Source organism: Mustela nivalis, assembly GCF_964662115.1.
Source record: "Mustela nivalis genome assembly, chromosome: 6".
NCBI classification, from domain to species: Eukaryota; Metazoa; Chordata; class Mammalia; order Carnivora; family Mustelidae; genus Mustela; species Mustela nivalis.
Genome location: NC_139025.1, coordinates 27869492 through 27889178, shown reverse-complemented (window position 1 = coordinate 27889178; position 19687 = coordinate 27869492). Strand labels below are relative to the sequence as shown.

The 19687-nt window shown below is 39.3% G+C and overlaps 1 protein-coding gene across 4 annotated transcripts in view; it reads right to left on the bottom strand.

Annotated features, from left to right (window-relative positions):
* The window catches only part of TTC8 (tetratricopeptide repeat domain 8), a 57816-nt gene that overhangs the window by 2838 nt on the left and 35291 nt on the right, over positions 1–19687 (bottom strand). For all 4 annotated transcript variants that reach the window (XM_082734258.1, XM_082734259.1, XM_082734260.1 and 1 more), the window contains 5 exons: positions 17745–17832; positions 15271–15381; positions 6081–6220; positions 4568–4742; positions 4144–4266 (listed from right to left, as the gene is read on the bottom strand). In XM_082734258.1, the coding sequence (XP_082590384.1) occupies positions 4144–4266; positions 4568–4742; positions 6081–6220; positions 15271–15381; positions 17745–17832 (637 nt within the window). The remainder of the gene's footprint in view (positions 1–4143; positions 4267–4567; positions 4743–6080; positions 6221–15270; positions 15382–17744; positions 17833–19687) is intronic.

The following is a 19687-nucleotide window of genomic DNA, read 5'->3' as shown; positions in this document are numbered from 1 at the left end:
ATTTGTTTTGTTTTGCTTTTGGTAAAAGAATCCTTTACCCGAGATAAGACCTTAATAGGGGCGCCTGGGTGGCTCAGTTGTTAAGCGTCAGCCTTCAGCTCAGGTCATGATCTCAGGGTCCTGGGATCCAGCCCCACATTGGGCTCCCTGCTCAGCAGGAAGCCTGCTTCTCCCTCTCCCTGCTTGTGTTCCCTCTCTCGCTGTGTCTCTGTCAAATAAATAAATAAAATCTTAAAAAAAAAAGACCTTAATAAACGTGATCCTCTGAGAAATACAGGTGACATTCCTTGTGAAATATGATTTACTGAAATATGATTTACTGAAATACAATTAATACTTATATCTTGCCAAAATTAATTAAATTAATTAAAACTGCTTCAAAATAAGAAGCAAATTAAGAGTAGATTTAAAGTCGAGAACCACAGTTCTTAATGAAGTTTATATTTCAATATGACAAATCAAAATATAATCCTCTCAATGCTAAAAAAAAGTCTTATTAATCTAGCTTTCATTGCTGATTGATTTCTTAGCCTTCTAATTACCTGTTCTCTAATGCTATAATAACAACAATAAAAAAAAAAAAAAACCCATAGTAAATTTCGAAGCCCCCAGTTCAGTGCTGGAAGACAGTGGTAAGTGTTTATAACAGTGCTGACATCAAAATAACAAGTGACTGCAACTGAAAATGACAAGCTTTTTGTTCTTTCAAGTACTCAAAAAACAAAATTTGTATCCCTTATAGGCTCAAAGGATAGTTAGGACCACAAACTCACCATTCCAAGCTGCTGAGCACCCCTCCAGTTTGTAACTAAACCCAAAACCTCCATCCATGACCTGTGGACATATCTTTTTTTTGTTTAATGGGAAATAACATATGGGATGGTAGATATTGATTTTTTTTTTTTTTAGTATATGTGCTGCCGAAGTGAGCACTTGATTTTTTTTTTTAATGATTAGGTATTTTTGTTTTAATCAAGGTATAATTTTAATAATAAAAAAAAGGTTAGTAGCATGAAAACTTTCACCAAAACCTTTCAAATCGGTTCATAGTAGAGCAAGTGTAATAAGTAGGAAACAAAATCACCAACATGGGAACAGAGAAAACTCCCAAAAGCACTTGTTCCATCATAGAACAAGTTCCCATTTTACTTTATTTATTTTTGTTTATTTTTAATTAATTATCTTTATGAACATATAATGTATTATTTGCCCCACGGGTACAGGTCTGTGAATTGTGACACACTTCACAGCTGACACACTTCACAGTACTCGCCATGTAAGTTCCCATTTTAGAGTACAGTCGACCCTTGAACAGCACAGGTTTGAACTGCATGGGTCCACTTAGGTGTGGATTTTTTCAATAAGTATAGTACTGTAAATGTACTTTATCTTTGTTATGATTTTCTTAATCACATCTTATTTTCTCTAGCTTACTTTGTTGTAGAATACAGTATACATACATATGACATAAAATATGTCTTAATTGACTGTGTACATTCTTGGTAAGGCTTCTAGTCAACAGTGGGCTCTTAGTAGTTAAGTTTTGGAGGGTTCGAAAGTAATACTTGGATTTTCCACTACTAATTCAGTACCCTTAATTCTGAATTGCTCAAGAGGCCCTGTAGTTAGTTTTTTGTTTTTTTTTTTTAAAGATCTTATTTATTTATTTGACAGAGATCACAAGTAGGCAGTGAGGCAGGCAGAGAGGGAGGGGGAAGTAGGCTCCCTGCTGAGCAGAGAGCCCAATGTGGGGCTCGATCCCAAGACCCTGGGATCATGAGCTGAGCCGAAGGCAGGGGCTTTAACCCACTGAGCCACCCAGGCACCCCACTGTAGTTAGTTTTTGTCTCTAAAATACTAACCCATCTTATTTGTGGGAATTTGTGAAACAAAGGCAACATTTCCAAGGATGCTTCTTTCCTTGTTGTGTTACAAGTTCATCACGGTGCTTAGGAGACCAGCTGGGAGGTTAACACTGTGTCTGCAGGTCAAGTTCCTTACCTTCCTTGAGTCCCTGTTTCTTCATCTTTAAAGTCTGGCATGTAGTACTTATCTCTCCTTGATTGTCATTAATATTGTAGGAGGATATTTAGCATTTTAAACTTTTTAAATAATATAATGTATTAAGCATCTATGTGTGCTCAGTACGAGGCTACCATGCCCAGTGCTTTCCATGCATGATCTGCTCATCCTCCCAGAAGACCTTCAGGTACTGCTGTTACCTCGCTGTCTGTGCTGTCCATTCACTTCACAACTACACACTCACTACGCATCACATGCCAGGCACTGTTTTGTTTTTTATGAACATATAATGTATTATTAGCCCCAGGGGTATAGGTCTGTGAATCATCAGGCTTACACACTTCACAGCACTCACCATAGCACATACACTCCCCAAAGTCCATCACCCAGCCACCCTATCCCCACCCCCCTCTCCCCAGCAACCCTCAGTTTGTTCTGTGAGATTAAGAGTCTCTTATGCTTTGTCTCCCTCCCGATCCCATCTTGTTTCATTTTTTCCTTCCCTACCCCCCAAAACCCCCCACGTTGCCTCTCAACTTCCTCTTAGCAGAGAGATCATATGAAAATTGTCTTTCTCCGATTGACTTATTTCACTAAGCATAATACCCTCTAGTTCCAGCCACGTCGTCGCAAATGGCAAGATTTCGTTTCTTTTGACGGCTGCATAGTATTCCATGGTACATATATACCACATCTTCTTTATCCATTCATCTGTTGATGGACATCTAGGTTCTTTCCATAGTTTGGCTATTGTGGACATTGCTACTATAAACATTCAGGTGTGCGTGTCCCTTCAGATCATACATTTGTATCTTTAGGTAAACACCCAGTAGGCCAGGCACTGTTTTGATGGTAAAAATACAGCAGTTGGAAGACAAAGAAGGTCCCCCTATTTTTACATGGCGGCCATGCTCCATTCTACATAGAAATATGAACATATCTGATAAAATAAGTATTGTGAGGGAAAAAATTAGGAGGAGATGTGATCGTGCCTGAGGGCTCCTTTAGACTGACATCCGAGATGACCTTTCTTAGGAGGTGGTGATTAAGCTAAGACCCGACTGACAAAAAGAAAAGTCATGGCAGGATCTGAAAGAACATCCCAAAGGCTGTAAACTAAGAACAGGTGCAGCATATTCGCAGAGTGGGGAGGCAGCTGATGTGTCCGAAAGTCGGTGTGAAGGGAGAAGTGATGAAAGATATGGTCTGAGGGAGAGCCAGAGGCCGGATTATGTGGGACCCTGTAGGCCAAGATCTGAATCCACATTTCATGCCAAGTGAAAAGGAAAGACTGTGGAGGATGCTGAGCAAAGTAGTGATAAAAGCATTCTTGTTTTCTTGTTTAGTATTTTTTAAATCCCTTCCACTGTTGTGAGGAGGGCGTGGTCTAGGGTACAACTACTTGCTCATAAGTAGAGACAAAAAGACCATCAAGGAGACTGTTGTCGTGGAGTCCAGGCAAAAGCGGAGGGCAGTCTGGAGAAGGGTGGCAGAGGCGGGGAAAAGTAGTCAGGTCTGGGATGGGGCTTGAAGGTAAAACTTTGCAGGGTCTGCCGAATGCCATGAGCCTGGGGTGGCAGCGAGAGGCAACTAGGACAGACAGGTTTCAAGGGTGGCTCCTTGGCTTTTGGCTGGACCACCCTACTGGTGGATGGGGGACTGGGAACCGTGAACCGTTCACTAACACCAGGAAGACTAGGAAGGTATAGATTTGTCCTGATAAAACTAAAGCTTAGGGGAAAACAGAAAGGTTAAGTAACTTGTCCAAAATCACATCACTAATATGTGACAGAGCCGGGATTCAAATCAGTCAGTCAGTCTCTAGAGCTCATTTTTTGACTGCAGCATGTAGGGGTGCCTGGGCGGTTTAGTGGGTTAAGCAACCGACTGTTGATTTCGGGTCAGGTCCTGATCTCAGGGTCCTGGGATCGAGCCCAGGCTCTGAACTCAGCAGGGACTCTGCTTGGGATTCTGTCTCTCCTTTTGCTCCCTCCCATTCATGACCTCTCTCTCTCAAATAAATAAATCTTTAAAAATAAATGAACTGCAGCATAAAAGACAGCTACACCTGAGAGCTCTCTTTGAAGCAGATTGTCCAAGGAACCACGGTAGCTCACTGACCTGCTCAACGTGGCCCTTCCGCATCTCCAGCACGGCCAGGTTGTTGTAGGCCTCGGCGTGGTTGTTGTTGTTGACCAGAGCAAGCCGGAAGCACTGATGGGCCAAGTTCATGTCTCCTATGCCCTTGAACAAAAAAGCAGGTATTTGCACACACAGCTCCATACTTTTACACCCACCATCTCCTCCCTTCTTTCCTTGTGGTGTCTCTTCTGCTACCAAGCAACAAGGACCGATCATAATCAAGTGTGAATTGTACGTATGAGGATCCAACCTGAGAAAATGAGTTCTAGGGTGACTCTCAAAAATCATGCAGTTGCTACGGAAGACTGTAACCAAATCTGGATTTACGCTACCTGAACATTTCTTCAAACTAACTTACAGCTACCTTTTCTATACCAGAAATTACATTAGAGAAACAGCCTACCACAGCTACGTGGCCCAGGTTGTACCAGACATCAGCTGCCTCTTCTTCGTTTTCAGCCAGAGCAAGGGCACGCTCAAACGAGGTCAGAGTCATATCATACTGCTGGGCATAGAAGCAGCAGAGCCCCAGATTGTTAAAAAGCTGGCAGTTATAAACACCCATCTGCAGGAGTCGCCTTTTCAAAAAAGAGCACACATATTTTGGTGTCAGACCAACTCGATAAATATTAAGACCTATTTTTTTAATAAAGTTAGAAATGTTTTATAACTTTTAATATCCCTGATGAATACAAAGTATTATAGGAAATGAAAAAAAAATGTCAAAGCAAATACAAAAGCATGTCTTTTTTAAAGGTCCTGGTCATGGGCAGTGTATGAGAGGCAAGGTCAGAATCAACTCACATACATTCTTTTCCCCAAAAAAACTGTTAGAAGACCCAAGACACAAGAGTCGCATAGAGTAAAACCCACAACATTGTGCTTCATAAAGGTTTGGTGTCAGTCAGTAAACCCCTAAGACCTTCTAATTTGAGGGCTGTGTTTAGGATTTACCTTCAAGTTTTCAGCTAACATGAAGCTTGGTTTTGGTTATCTACAGTATATATATGCTGTGTCTACTGACCTTCTAGTGACCTTCCACCAAGGAAGACAAGACCATCAGTGCAATCCTTACCTTATCCACTGAGCTCTCATGCTGGAGCTCAAAAAACCCATTTGTTTCTACTCATCATTAATCCCCAAAGACAAGATCGTTCACATAACCAAATGAAAATCTACCTCAGCAGCTCTGAGGAACCCATGACCCATTTTGGGGGAGGGAGAGTAGAGGCAGCTGCTTATGCCTAAAACAGCATTCATTTTATCCTAGTTTATGCTGCTGACATATATTTGGAAAGAACTCTTGTCAGCAGCCAGTTATCTCCTTGTATATTACCTAAGGGCAGAAGAGGAAATCAAAACTTGAAAAATTAATCTCACAAGCCATCTGTAGGATGAAATAAGAACATGCTCAAAAGAAAACCAGAGATCAGAACTTATTTAGGCTTGGAATACTTATCTGGACAGGAGTTGACAATACTTCACAAAACAGAGGAAGCGGTTTTAGGTCCTCGTCAGAGCTCGGGACCTGGTACCCAGTGCTCTTTGCAAATCTCGTTGCTATTTCAGCTTCGGGGTCTTTATATGCTGTGGGGTGGTATTAAGGGAAGCCGTGATGGGCAGAAGTGTTTCCGGGAACTATTGAACAGTTGTTCGTTGACAACAAAATGGCTAACTCATCCGATGACACGGCGTTAAAAACTCACTTATCCAGGTACGTGTCCACAAGATGCCAAATACCAACGCGTTTTCAAATTCTTACATGTCACCTGAATGCTCATAAAACCTCTGTGTGCTTGAATGGTTAGTCTCCTAGAGACATGGCCTATATATTATGTCTGCATGTCCACTCCATCTTTATTGCTGCTGTACTGATACTTCACAGGAAAGTTCTACAAAGAGACTGTAAAGCACACCTGTAAAACCGCAGAGCTATTTCTGGTTGATCGGAATAAAAGTGGTTGCTTCCAATGCAGGCAATGGCTTCCACATGAGTATTGTCCTGTTTCAGAACTTCTTTGTAGTATTCTGCTGCTGATGAAATATTGTTCATTTCCTATTCTCCATCAAGACAGAAGAGCAATACTTCAGTGCCAAGAAATTATTTTTCTTCTGGCTGATTTATGTTCATTCATTCAACAAATATTGAGAGCCTACCCTGTGCCAGACTGTGTTCTAGGCCCTGAGGACACAATATGAATAAAAAGACTAAGCTAGATATCCTCAAGGAGGGTACAGCTAGCAAGGAAGACAAATGAATGAACGGATGGGCGATATAATGTCAGACAAGTATAACTGATGGGAAGAAAAGGAGATAGGCACCTGCGTGGCTCAGTCAGTTAAGCCTCTGATTTCAGCTCAGGTCATGATCTGGGTCCTGCGATGGAACATGTGTCCAGCTCCCTGCTCAGCGGGGAGTCTGCTTCTCCCTCTCCCTTTGCCCCCCACCCCCAGCTTGGGCTAGCTCTCTTGCTCTTTCTCTCTCAAATGAATAAGATCTTTAAAAAAAAGGCAAGGAGAGAGAGGAAGGGAAGGATGGAGCAGAGGAGTAACATGGCTGTATTTACGTTTTTGAAGAATAATTTGATGGCTACACACAGGATACACCAAAGTGGGGAAGGAGTAGCAGGAGAGCTGGAGTCCCCCCAGTAATCCTAAATCAATGCATTCAGTGTTATTAATGTCCTAGCTCTCAAGTCCACCTTCAAGGCCAGTGCAGGCTCCACAGTCCTCACAGAGATATCCCTAACGCCCTCACTTCACATAACTCTCTTCTGCCTCTCAGTTTATACGACACGTATTGTGGGAACCTCTCACTTGGTCTTATCATATGAGGACTCCTACTTCTCATTAGATTTTCGTAACATTTTATCAAATCTAAGACACTCCACTGTTTGTAAGAAGAACCACAGAATACTTTCTTATCACACAGAACTTTTTTTTTAACCTCCATGGACTTCACTATGTTTTTTTAATTTCAGGACTTTATTATTTTTTATTATTATTATTATTTTTTTTTTTTAGAGCAGGTTTAGGTTCATACCACAACTGAGGGGACAGTACAGAGATAAATGCATTTTGTTCAATATCAAAAAATTATAGTCATTAATATTATCCCCAATCTCATCCATTATTAGTAATATGAAAACCGTTTTGACCTTGTGGACCCTCTGAAAGGGTCTCAGGGACCCCAGGGAATCCCTGGACCACACTTTGAGAAATGCTGGTATTAAAATATTTGGGGCCTTTCTTCCCATTCTTCCTCACTCATTCCCATAAGGCAATCTCAACATGCTCGTTTCAGCCCCTTCTGGACCTCTTTGGAAGCCAACCTTGCTGCGACGTGCCCAGCTGCTCTGCCCTGCCATGTGCAGCAGGATCTCTGGGCAGAGAAGGTCTGCAGGTCATATGGTCATGTCTGTGATCTGGGTGGATCAGGCTGTCTAACTCAAGGGCAGAATTCTATTAAGTCCTTTTGGTCACAGAGCTAAAGCCACTTGCTCCAATTCGGCTTTTATCAGTGATAAGTTAGTGGTTTATCTTCTATTTTTCTGAATCTTATTTCTATCTTGCAGTTGTTTCTCAGCTTGGAGTGAAGGGGGTTGATATTAGTTCCATAAAACATTCATGAGTTGATCCAAATTCATTCTGTATGTATACTTGTTCACATACTTTCTATCTGAAATTCTTATTCAAAGCCCTGCCAGGATTTAGTTCCTTAAGAGAAGAGGCTTTCTCATTCATTGTTTGTATCTGAAAAATAAGTAATTTTTTTTTTTTTTCAAAACACAAGGCTGTTGATACATTCATTAATTGGGAGTTCATTCTCTCCTGAATTTTGTACTGCTTTTACAAGCAACTATTCCAAATAGTCTTTAATAATTTAAGAATGTAAGAATCTACTGAAAAGCATGAATAATAAAGAATTTCACCAGAAGTGTATTTTCTACTTTTTGGGAAAAACAAAAACAAAAACAAAAAACCCTTGTAAAACTTAAAAGGAAAGAATAGATGAGCACCTTAACTCTCTCCCCTATAGTCCCTCCTTCCTATAGACTGAATGTTTGTGTCCCTCCTAAATTCATACTAAAGCCCTAATCTCCAACATGATAGTACTTGGAAGTGGGGTCTTTGGGAGGTAACTAGGTCATCAGGATGAAGCCCTCATGAAAGGGTTTAGTGCCCTTAAAGAAGAGACACCAAGGGCACCTTGGTGGTTTAGTTGGTTAAGTGTCTGCCTTCCACTCAGGTTAGGAACCCAGGGTCCTGGGATCGAGTTCCTGCTGAGCAGGGAGGCTGCTTCTCCCTCTGCCCCTCCCCCTGCTCTCTCTATCTCTCTGTCTCAAAAAAAATAAAAATCTTAAAATAAAAAAAGAGAGAGAGAGAGAGATACCAGAGAGATAATCTCTCTCTCTCTCTACCATGTGAGAGTACACAGAGAAGGTGTCTATCTACAGACTATGGAAAGGGCCCTCACTAGGAAATGAACTGGCCAGCACCTTGATCTTAGACTTCCCAGCCTCCAGAATTAAGAGAAATAAATATATGTCCTTTAAGCCTCCCAGTTTATGGTATTTTGTTACAGCAGCCTGACAGACTAATATATTGTCCTTCCAAAGAATAATCTCCACACCTAGGCAGCGACTAACTGAGCCTAATGGCCTTGAGAAGCCTGGGTTCCAAGGAACATGACTCTTCTGGTTTCCAGGCAACAACATCCCACCATGCAAGGCTTCAGTGCTACTGTTGTCAAAGTTGGTGTATTAGTCTGCTGCAGCTGGTATACCAAAATACCATAGACTAGGTGGCTTAAACAACAGAGCTTTATTTCCCCAAAATTTTGGAGGCTGTAAGTCCAAGATCAAGATGCCAGCATGGTGAGGATCTAGGGAGGACTCTCTTACTGGCTTACAAAGGGCCACCTTCTCACGGTGTCCTCAGATGGCAGAGCAAGCACCAGCACACTCTGGTGTGTCTTCTATTAAGGGCATTAATCCCACCATGAGGGCCCCACAAGGGTCTCAAAAGGCCTCATCTCCAAATACCATCACACTGGGGGTTAGCGCTCCAACATATTAATTTGGGAGGGACACGATTCAGCCTAATGCAAAAAGACTCCAGCCTGAATGGATAATTGTTTCAAGGCTTTCAGTTGTATAAAATTACTTTGGAATGTTTGTATACTTGATTGATAGGCATATAATTTATGTCATCTTGAGGAATTTTGGACTGAAACTAATTTATGTTTTTGGCAACCTCACATGTAGTTTTTAAAATGTGTTGTTGTAAAATGTGTGCTTATGCTAAATAAATTTAAACACTGCAAAAGGTTATAAAATGAAAATAGTCCCCTCTCCAAATCCAGTCAGAGGTTCTGTGAATAGTTGGAGTATTTTTCTATTATATATTTTTTAAGATTTTATTTATTTGATGGAGAGCAAGCACAAGCAGGGGAGCAGCAGACAGAGGGAGAAGCAGGCTCTCCAGGGAGCTCCAATGTGGGGCTGGGTCCCAGACCTTGGGATCATGACCTGAGCAGATGCTTAACTGACTGAGCCACCCAGGTGCCTCTAGTTTGAGCGTTTTTCAAGAAATTTTGTTCACATAAGTGTAGATGTATGCAAGTTTTAACCATAACATAATCATTCTGCACAGTTTTCTTTCTTTCTTTTTTTTTTCATTCTATACATTCCGATACATGGCTCATTGTTTTTGCTCTGTGTCTTGACTCTTTCCATATCAGCACAAAGGGTTCTACCCCATTACTTTTTTATTTCTGAAGTTTTCCATCTATATAGACCACAGTTTATCTAACCAGCCCCTTTTTTCATGACGCATTTGTTTCCTTTTTGTTTCCTTTTTTTTTTTTTTTGGTTGTAAAAATATTATAAAATCATCCTTGTACATAACTTTCTGAACTTGTATGAAAACATCCTTAAGGAAAATTCTACAAGCGAAATTGTTGGGCCAGAGTATGCACACTAGGAAATCTCATCAGTAATCGCAAACAGCCTCAAAATGGGCTGTGCCAACATACACTCCCAGCACCAGTGTTTATATATGCGTGGGGTGTTCCTCACAACTTTGACAACCCTACACATCATGGAACTTCTCCATCTCTGTCAACCTGATTAAGTCAAAAAAGGCATCTCAGTATTTTAGTTTTTATTTCTTCAATTATGACTGAGGTTAGGCATTTCATACACCACCTCTTTATATTTCCTTTTCTGTAAACTGCCGATTCATGTCATTTGCCCATTTTCTTATCTTATCTTTTGTCCTTTTACTAGTGGCTTGTGTAATGGGGGCTTGAATGGGAAACTGTCCTCCTGGATACAGGAGAGCTGGGGGCAGACCTGTAGCTCAGAGATCTCTGGACACTGACTCTGCTTTCTCCTTTTAGATTAAACGAGTCTGCTGATGTGACTTAAGTTCGAAATCCAAGAAGTCCTGGTGTTTATAAACATTTCCTTCAGAAGACAAGTATAGATGGTTTAAGTTCTTCCAGATGGGTCTTACTGAGCCCCAGTATGAAAGGCATTTTGGTGTAGCTAGAGTGTAGCTGGAATTGGCTGCTGTCTCATCTCTAGGGTGATTTTACTTGCAGGAAGAGGATCAACAGCCAAGATGCAGGCCAGGAGTTAAACAAGGGCCTACGCAAAAGCCACCCCCACGATTTTGACCCACAACTGCTCTAAAGAAACACCTCGTTTCCATAAGTGTTTACAATTTTGGCTAAATGAGAACCTGTAAGTTTGTGTGAATCCCCATTTGTGCATGTGTGTGTGCATAAGCATGTGTAATTCTCCCACCAATCTGGAAACCACCTGAAATTCAGCAACTTTTAAGCAATGTATAGATTGAGGAAATTAAAAGTAGTCTTTTGTCTGTCTCAGGTATGGCAAATATTTTCCCGTTGGATATTTTTAAACTGTTTATTTGTTTTGGTTTCATTTCTATATTTTTTAAAGATTTTATTTATTTATTTGAGAGAAAGAGACCCACTGAGAGGAAGCGCAAGCAGGGGGAGTGGGAGAGGGAGAAGCAGGCTTCCTGCCCAGCAGGGAGCATAGTGCCGGGCTCATCCCAGAGTCCTGGGATTGTGACCCAAGCTGAAGGCAGCTGCTTAACAGACTGAGCCACCAAGGCACCCCATTGGTTTTTATAGAAAACTTAGCTTTATAAAAAACTTATTTAACTCTATAGAAAATTTAACTTTTATCTTCTCAAATTCAATCTTTTCTGTTATGGCTTTCAACTTTCTATCACACTTAGGTCTTCCCATTCCAAGTTTATACAAATAATTTATCTGCATCTTTTTTTCTGGAACTTTCATGGTTTTAAATCTTTGAGTCATCTGGCAGTAATAGATTCTTTTAGTATAAGAAATCATTATTCATCCAGCTCTATTTTTTTTTAAATCATCCAATAATCCAGTTGGTTTTAATACAGTCTTTACAACAGTGTAAATTTTCATATGTATGAACATACATAGACTCTATTTTGCTCCTTTAATCTAGTCCTGCATTAGAATTGTTTAATTTATAGTAACTCTAGAATAAATTTTGTCAGTGTAGATTTAAAAAATATTTTCCAATATATAAATGTCACCTCAAGTACATAAATAACCATAGTATCATTTAAGTGATGTTGATAGTGGTTATTTTGGAACAAATTCACAAAATACTATAATTTGATTTAAGTTATTTAAAATAAAATGGCAAATAACTTGAGGTGAATGTTGCAGTGGTTCTCAAACTGTTATACATCAGAAACACCTAGTGAGCTCAAACATACAAATAATTGCCTGAGTCCTGCCTTCCAATACATCTGATTCAGTAGGCAGAGGATAGGCTGCACTTTTCAACCACTCCTAAAGTTATTTTTACACACAGAAAACTTCAGGGATACTAGAATAATGTCTCCTAAGGTAACATTTCCAATTTCAAATATCTTCAACAAAGAATAGTCCAGAGATCTGCCTTTTGAATGGATAAACAGAATTCCTCAAGAACAATTAAAACCACAACCAAATAAATTTAGCAAGAATAAATCATTTTAAACAATAAGCGAATGAACACTAGGCAGTACTACATGTTCGTTTTAAAATAGGAGAACACTGAAAAGATACAAGATCAAAATGAATGTGATAAATAAAAAAGAACATAAAGGAAGAGGATCCCGCAAGGGAAAAGTCTGATGTACATACAAAAACCCCAAAGGCATATGTAGGGTAGGCTGCAATGCTAACTTTACTAATTAACTCCAAAATCATTGTCACAGAAAAAGAATACACTGGAAATCTGTCTTTAAATGGTAAACTTTGGCACAAGGGAAATTAACTGTTAGGTTCAGTGGGAAATACTGCATCTCACTCCTTTAAATTTGCAGTTAGTCCTTGATCGTGCTTTCTGTGGATGATATAACATCCCCACAACTTGAATGCTTTCTTCTCCACTTTGAGAGTCAACTACAATTCTACTTTTCTCCCCAAACCTTCCCTGTAGACTTCTAACCTTCAAAGCCTGGTCAGATCCTGAGCACAGGAAGGAGGAAAGGAGCTGGTTAAGGATCTACTCCCTGTCCCAGCCCAACCAATGGTGACTATAACAGAGGGTTGGCAGGAATTCTTCCAACTAGCAACCATCAGAGATTCTATAGATTTCTAGCTCTTTCTGCCAGTACTTCCTGCCTGAAAAGAAGGGCAGAAGGACTGAAATGGGCAGAAGGCGAAGCTTAAAGGTCAGAGAACTCTGATCATATTGAGGCAGTCACCGCTCTGTATGAACACCACAATTATATTTCTTAAGCCTTTTGGTCAAAATTTTGTTCGTGCTCAATTTAGGGTCACACAAGGACAGATACAGAGATACAAATACAGCACTTTATTTTTATTGAATGATCACAGCCTTTTCCTTCCGTGTTTATCAGAATTATATTTCAAAAGGGGAAACAGTATTTCCAGACAATTTAAAAATAAAATTTGCTTTTCATTTTAAAAGTAATGCATGCTCATGAGAGAAAATCTGGAAAATACAGAAAGTATGAAAAAGAAAATAAAAGTCATTCATATACTATTATCCAGTTATAGCAACTATTAATATCTTCCACTCTTAACCTAACAAAATAATTTTACAACATTGTACCTAGAATTTCAAGGAATGTAAGAGAGTACCGAGATGCTTGTCAGTATTGTATGGGAAGTCCTAAACAATAACTTTTTTTTTATTATTAAGTGGCAAAATATTTGAAATGAAGAGATAAAGCTATGTTTGCAGATGATGACTATTTTATTGACTTAGAAAATCTAAGAGAATTTTTGGATAAGGCATTAAAATGTAAAAAGGGTATTAAGTCTATTTTTTAAAGATTTTTTAAATTTATTTATTTCAGAGAGCGAGAGAACATGAGCAGGGGAGAGGGGCAGAAGAAAAAGGACAAGCAGACTTCCCACTGAGCAGGGAGCCCAATGTGGGGCTCATCCCAGAATCCCAGGATCATGACCTGAGCTGAAAGCAGATGCTTAACCGACTGAGCCACCCAGGCACACCAGTATTGGACCTGTTTTCTAGTATCAAATGAATTTTAAAAAATTAATGTATTCCTAATTATCAGAAATAGTCAAATAGAACATACAATAGAAAAAAAGGATTCCATCCATTGTTATACCTAGGGATGGATCTCTGCAGGAGAGAGTGTTACAGGCCTGAAACTGCTATGCTTAGAAAGGCCTATTTATAAGGTTGGTCCCTGGGCATCCGAGAACTTGGTGAGTTCTCTATATTGATATAAAACTTCCCTCAAATGACAAGAGGGGCTCATACATGTAAACTTTCTGTACAAAGAGTATGGTGCATAAACCTGATATGGTGTAGGAACACCTGCTTTATGTCTGGGAGTCTGGTATTTTGGTACATGGTAGGCAGAGGGTGCCCATATGACCAAAGCCCAGGAGTCCCCTTGAGTACTAAGCCTCTCATGAGTTTTCCTTACAGACAGTTCTTCACACATGTTGTCACAACTTGTTGGAAGAATAAAGTGTGTCCTCTGTGATTCCACTAAGGGACAACTTCTAGAAGCTTGTATGCCTGATTTCCTCTGAACTTTGACTCATGTTCCTTTTCCCTTTATTGAGTTTGCTTTAGAGGCTTTTGGTATAAATCTTGGTCGTGAGTACCACTGAATGCTGAGTCCTGAGTCCTTCCAATAAATCACTGAAACTCGCGGTGGTTTGGAGAATCCCCAATAAAACATCTTCATGGAGATAATTATAAAATGTTCAATGAAAAACAGAAGACCTAAATAAATGGAGAATTTTACCATGATAGAGAGTGTGAAGAAGGGCAGCCACTCACCCCCATCAGTCATATATTCAGTGCAATTCCAATCACTATGCTTGTAGGCATTGTTTTGATTTTTAATGGTTCATGATAAGTCAATCCTAAAATCAATAAGGAAGAGCAAAGGGCCAAGAATAACCAGCTGTGACAGAGGGTAGGTGGTAGAATTTGTCCAACTTGAAATCAAGAATTACTTGCTGGAAAGCTATAGTAATTAGGCAGTGGGAAGGTATCTCAATGGGGCTTTCCGTGGAATGTGACATGATTCTAAAATTTCTAAGAATAAGTCCAAAATAGATAAAACATTCCTAGTAAAGATGAAGAACCATACCAAGTAGGATGTGAGGCCTCAATAATTAAGGCAGTATAATACTAGTACAAGTATAGATAAACAGATCAAAAGAACAGAAAGCCCCCAAAACATATTGACCATATATGGAAAAAAGTTGATATTTGACATTACAGACCTTGGGAGAAAGATCAAATAGATATGCTGGACAAACAGCTATCTATCGTGGGAAACTCACTGAAATCCCTATTTCATACCACACGCCTTACTCTTCTGTATGTTTGAGACACATCAAAATAAAAACTTAATTTGACAAAATGCATACACTAAAATCTCTTACTCTGTTAGTAAAACACAGGTCCGTAATCATAATTTTACAAACTGTTCTCCTTCCTAGGATCCCAAGGGCCTATGAGCTTACTTAAGTATCATATAACCTCAATTTCACATCAGCTTTTTGAATAATATAAACCTTACCTCATAGATCCTGGCAATTCCACAAAGTAAGGTTACTTCTCCTGGAAACTTATCTAGGCCTTGTTTGAAAATATTTAAAGCCGTCACTGGTTGGTCCAATGAGACATAAACCTAAAACCAAGACACATTTCAATAAAACTACTGGTTTTTAAAATAACAGTGTTTGTTATGACAAGTTTATAATTATTGCTCATTGCTCAATAATTATTGCTCCTAGGTATTACAAGTAAAATCTTTTCAGAAACACGGATTATTTTTCAATAGTGATGTTATAGTTTTATCTTCACGTCATATATGAAACATCCATTCATTTATTCCTTCAATAAACACTCATGACGGACTTGCTACTCCTCAGAGACCAAGCAGTAACTCAATAAGAGAGGAATGAGGGAAAATTTTTTTAGGATAGAACAGATGGGAGTATGTCTATAAGCAGGTACAAAGGAACCAATTATGAGATAGAAGTTGGAGACACAGGAGAAAGAGGGGAGGACCAAGCAGCAAGAAGGTCTGAGAAAGAGCAGCAGTGGAGAGCCTGTGGAGAAGGTGGTTTTGGACAAGGGCCCTCGGAAATAGAGAGGAACAGATTTGTGAGGAATGGTGTCATGGAGCTGAGAAAGGTAGCCCTTAATGGCTTCCACTTAATTAGCAATTAGGACATTAGCACAAATAAATCCTATATTCTGTAGGAATTTCTAAAATAGGGAATTACAGTTTTAGGCATGGAAACATAAGAGTAAGACATTTTTTCTTCATGATCTCGGATCCTCTATTTCTTTCCAAATAGACTGCTTTGAAGGCAGCCCAGATGGAACCACAGAAAAACTGTTTGTAGTGTTTAGTGCTGAAGTATGAGATTAAAGGGAGAGGTATGGATGAAAATATTTCAACTTTTACTTTATACACTATTGAACTGCTTTTTTAAATAGAATAAATAATATATCAAGTAACATAACATTTATTTTTTTAAAAATTAACAATCTAGTATTTTCAGAAATAATATTGCTCCTAAATGTGATTGATCTCTATTTCATAGCAATTATTTTTCATATATTAAAGAAAAGTAGTAAATTTTACTTTTATACAGTCACATAGGCAGTAATAGATTTAAGCAAATCAATTCATGGAAAAATATGTCAAACCATGTATTCAACAAGAGTTAAAAAGCACATTTTTTTAACCACCTGGCAAGTGATTATCAGTTAAAAAGATGAGTTGAAGAGCGAGACCTGAGTTTTAATTTCAAGGTATCTGAAAAGTCTAAAAGTCACTGTGATGCTTAGAAACTTCTTTAAGAATTTTAGGTTTACTCACAAAACAAACTGAGGGTTGCTGGGGGAAGGGGGGTTGGGAGAAGGGGGTGGGGTTATGGACATTGGGGAGGGTATGTGCTTTGGTGAGTGCTGTGAAGTGTGTAAACCTGGCGATTCACAGACCTGTACCCCAGACCTGTACCCCTGGGGATAAAAATATATGTTTATAAAAAAATAAAAAATTAAAAATAAAAGAATTTTAGGTTTAATATATAATGTACAGAAAGTGGACTTAGTCTTAAACATCTCTTAAAACTATAGTAAACAAGATTATTTAGCACCGTAAGTTTACAGAGTGTAGCTTCATTCTGTTTCTTTTTAGTATGCAAATTCTTAAAACCATACTTAGGAAGTAGTGGCACTTCCTTTGATAGCTCTTCTTTTCAACCTCCTTTCACAAAACTTTTTAATATTAAAAAATTCGTCAAGATACAGCAAGATGATGTCCTAACCACCACTTCATCAAATGTTTCAAATAGCCCTGGTGAGGGCCCAGAAATCACTTTTTCCCAGGACCGAAAATTCTGGGGGGTAACTGTGAGGGGGCCATAGGGGGCGTTGTGAGCGCTGGCTCTGAACATCCAGGTGACCCTGAAAATCCTGTTTCGCCTCTTTTAAGTATCCAGGTCATAAGAATACAAAGGAAATGTTAAAATCTACGTTGTGGGGGTGACTACGAAGCTTAAATTCACGTGCAGGTGGGACAGACCGGACAGAATACCTCCTCCTGAACAGGTGTTCAATTAAGGCGAGGTACTGTCTTTGTCATTATGGCAGAGCCAAGAAGCCCAGGACCTCCATGAAAACAATTCTGGTTCTCTGTAGTCTGCTGCGGTGGGAGACAGGCATGCTGTAGAAAAGAAGACCTCTCTGGGGCCCGTTACCCACAGGGGGTGGGAATAAGCCTGTGGCAGTTTCTTCTGCTCTAATGGGCAATCTTTCAAAGGGGTTTTCTTATTTTTCATGGCAATCAATTTCTCCTGAGACAGTTACCCTCCATATGTTCTCACTCTTCCACTTGCTATAAAGAAAAATAAGTCTGAGCACATTAACTTGCCAACAATTCCTGAAGAAATTGGCAACTCTCCGTATACATTGGCCAGAATTTGAACATTTATTTTGAGAAGACAGATTTCACTCCAGTTAAGAATACTTACTTACTTTTGCCAAGTAGAGAAATGTATCTACCATTTCCTGCTGCTTCAGGGCTGATTTAAACTGTTTTTCTGCTTCACGATACATTCCTAACCTAAGAAGAGCCATTTTAAAAATGAGACATTCAACTTAAAAATAAATGCTACAGCACTTATTCACACACACAGGATATGAATAGAGACAAATCACATTTCTAAGAGTAAGCGTGTACCGAAGAAGGTAATGTCATACACACAAATTATTATCAGCATTATATGTAGATAGTTGAGCACAAAGGTGCCCATCTCCCACATTCCTGTCCATGTAACCCTCCAGTGGTGCGTAACAAGTCTGTCCGCAGCCTGGACACAGCAGGACTGATAGCTGCCAGCAGCTAGGGCACATCAGTTTACCACCCAAAGAGCTCATAGTCAGCTGGACCTATGGCAAGTGACCTGAGTAAATGCGCTGGGTCTCCATTTTATTAGAACTTAAAGATGGCATTTCTTTGAAAATATGGTCTACTCTGAAACAAAGGCCCATTTTTAAAGCCCTTTTTAAACTGTTTTGATGTAAGTAGTAATTGCTTCTTGAATGATACAGTTATACCATTTTATGATTCTAGAAACATTTTCTTTTCCTTTTTTATCTTTGTATCCGATACAGATTGTCCTAGTCTACAAATGTGAGATTTGTTCCTTGTCTAACGATAATAGTTAGTCCTGATATCGGCCCCATTTTTCTGCCCAGGGAACATTTTATTACTATTTTCGCATTAACGCTCAATCATTAAAGCACACTTGAGCCTGCTCTAGATCTGTTGGGCTTTCTTCTAATGAATCCTCCCTAGCCAGCCAAGAACTGCCTAGGCACTTTATGATGCTTTCATTCTGTGAAATGATTGTTTCATGAGATGTTCCACTGAGCTGCTTTCATTCAGAGCCTTGACAGAAGAGCTCTGACTTTCTACCCAGGTTGTCTAAGTTGAGCACTGGTATGGCTACACCCAAACAGCTGTTGGAATATATGGGATTGAGGAGGTTAAAAGGGACCCCCCCAAAACTGCTTTGAGATGGCAAAAGCCCTACCTCTTCAAAGTTCCCACAACTTTTACCAGGAATATTCACAAAATGTTACCAAAGAGCTCTCAAGTTCTGAAACACAGCCTAGTTCTATAGAAACCTTCAACTGAGCATTCAAATCTTAAGCATGTGGCTAAAGTTCAGCCACACTTAATTATCCAGGAGAGTACGTACATTTCTATCTAATATGCTGTCTCTTCCCAAAAATGATTTAAAAGGGATTATAGGGACCCCTCGGTGGCTCAGTTGTTAAGCATCTGCCTTCAGCTTGGGTCATGATCCCAGGGTCCTGGGATCGAGCCCCATATCAGGCTCCCTGCTCAGCAAGAAGCCTGCTTCTCCCTCTCCCACTCACCCTGCTGGTGTTCCCTCTCTCACTGTGCCTCTCTCTGTCAAATAAATATATAAAATCTTTAAAATATATATATAATATAATCCTGTAAGATACATATATAAAACAAGAATATGAAAACAAAGATTTTTTTTAAACAATAGTGATGGAAATGTAAACAAATTAAAATTTAAAAAAAAAAAAAGCAATCAAAGCCATTTAGCTACTCTGGAAACCAAAAAAAGGAAGGATGGGTCATATACATTTTTTAAATACTGCAGCCTCAGGAGATAACTTCTTCTAATACTAACAAAAAGGAATAACCACATGGGTTTTTCTGCAGGGGAAATTAAGTGGGCAATGTATAAAGTCTAGGAATAAGGAAAATATCAGTCAAGTTCATGAATACAGGTCAATATCGAAGAGTCAAAGTCCCAAGATAAACCCACCAACTGCCAACCTTTTCTCCAACTTAATTCAGTAAATATTGTCAAGCACCAACCTTATGCACATTTCATGATGCAAAAATGAAGATTAAAACCATGAACTAACTGCAC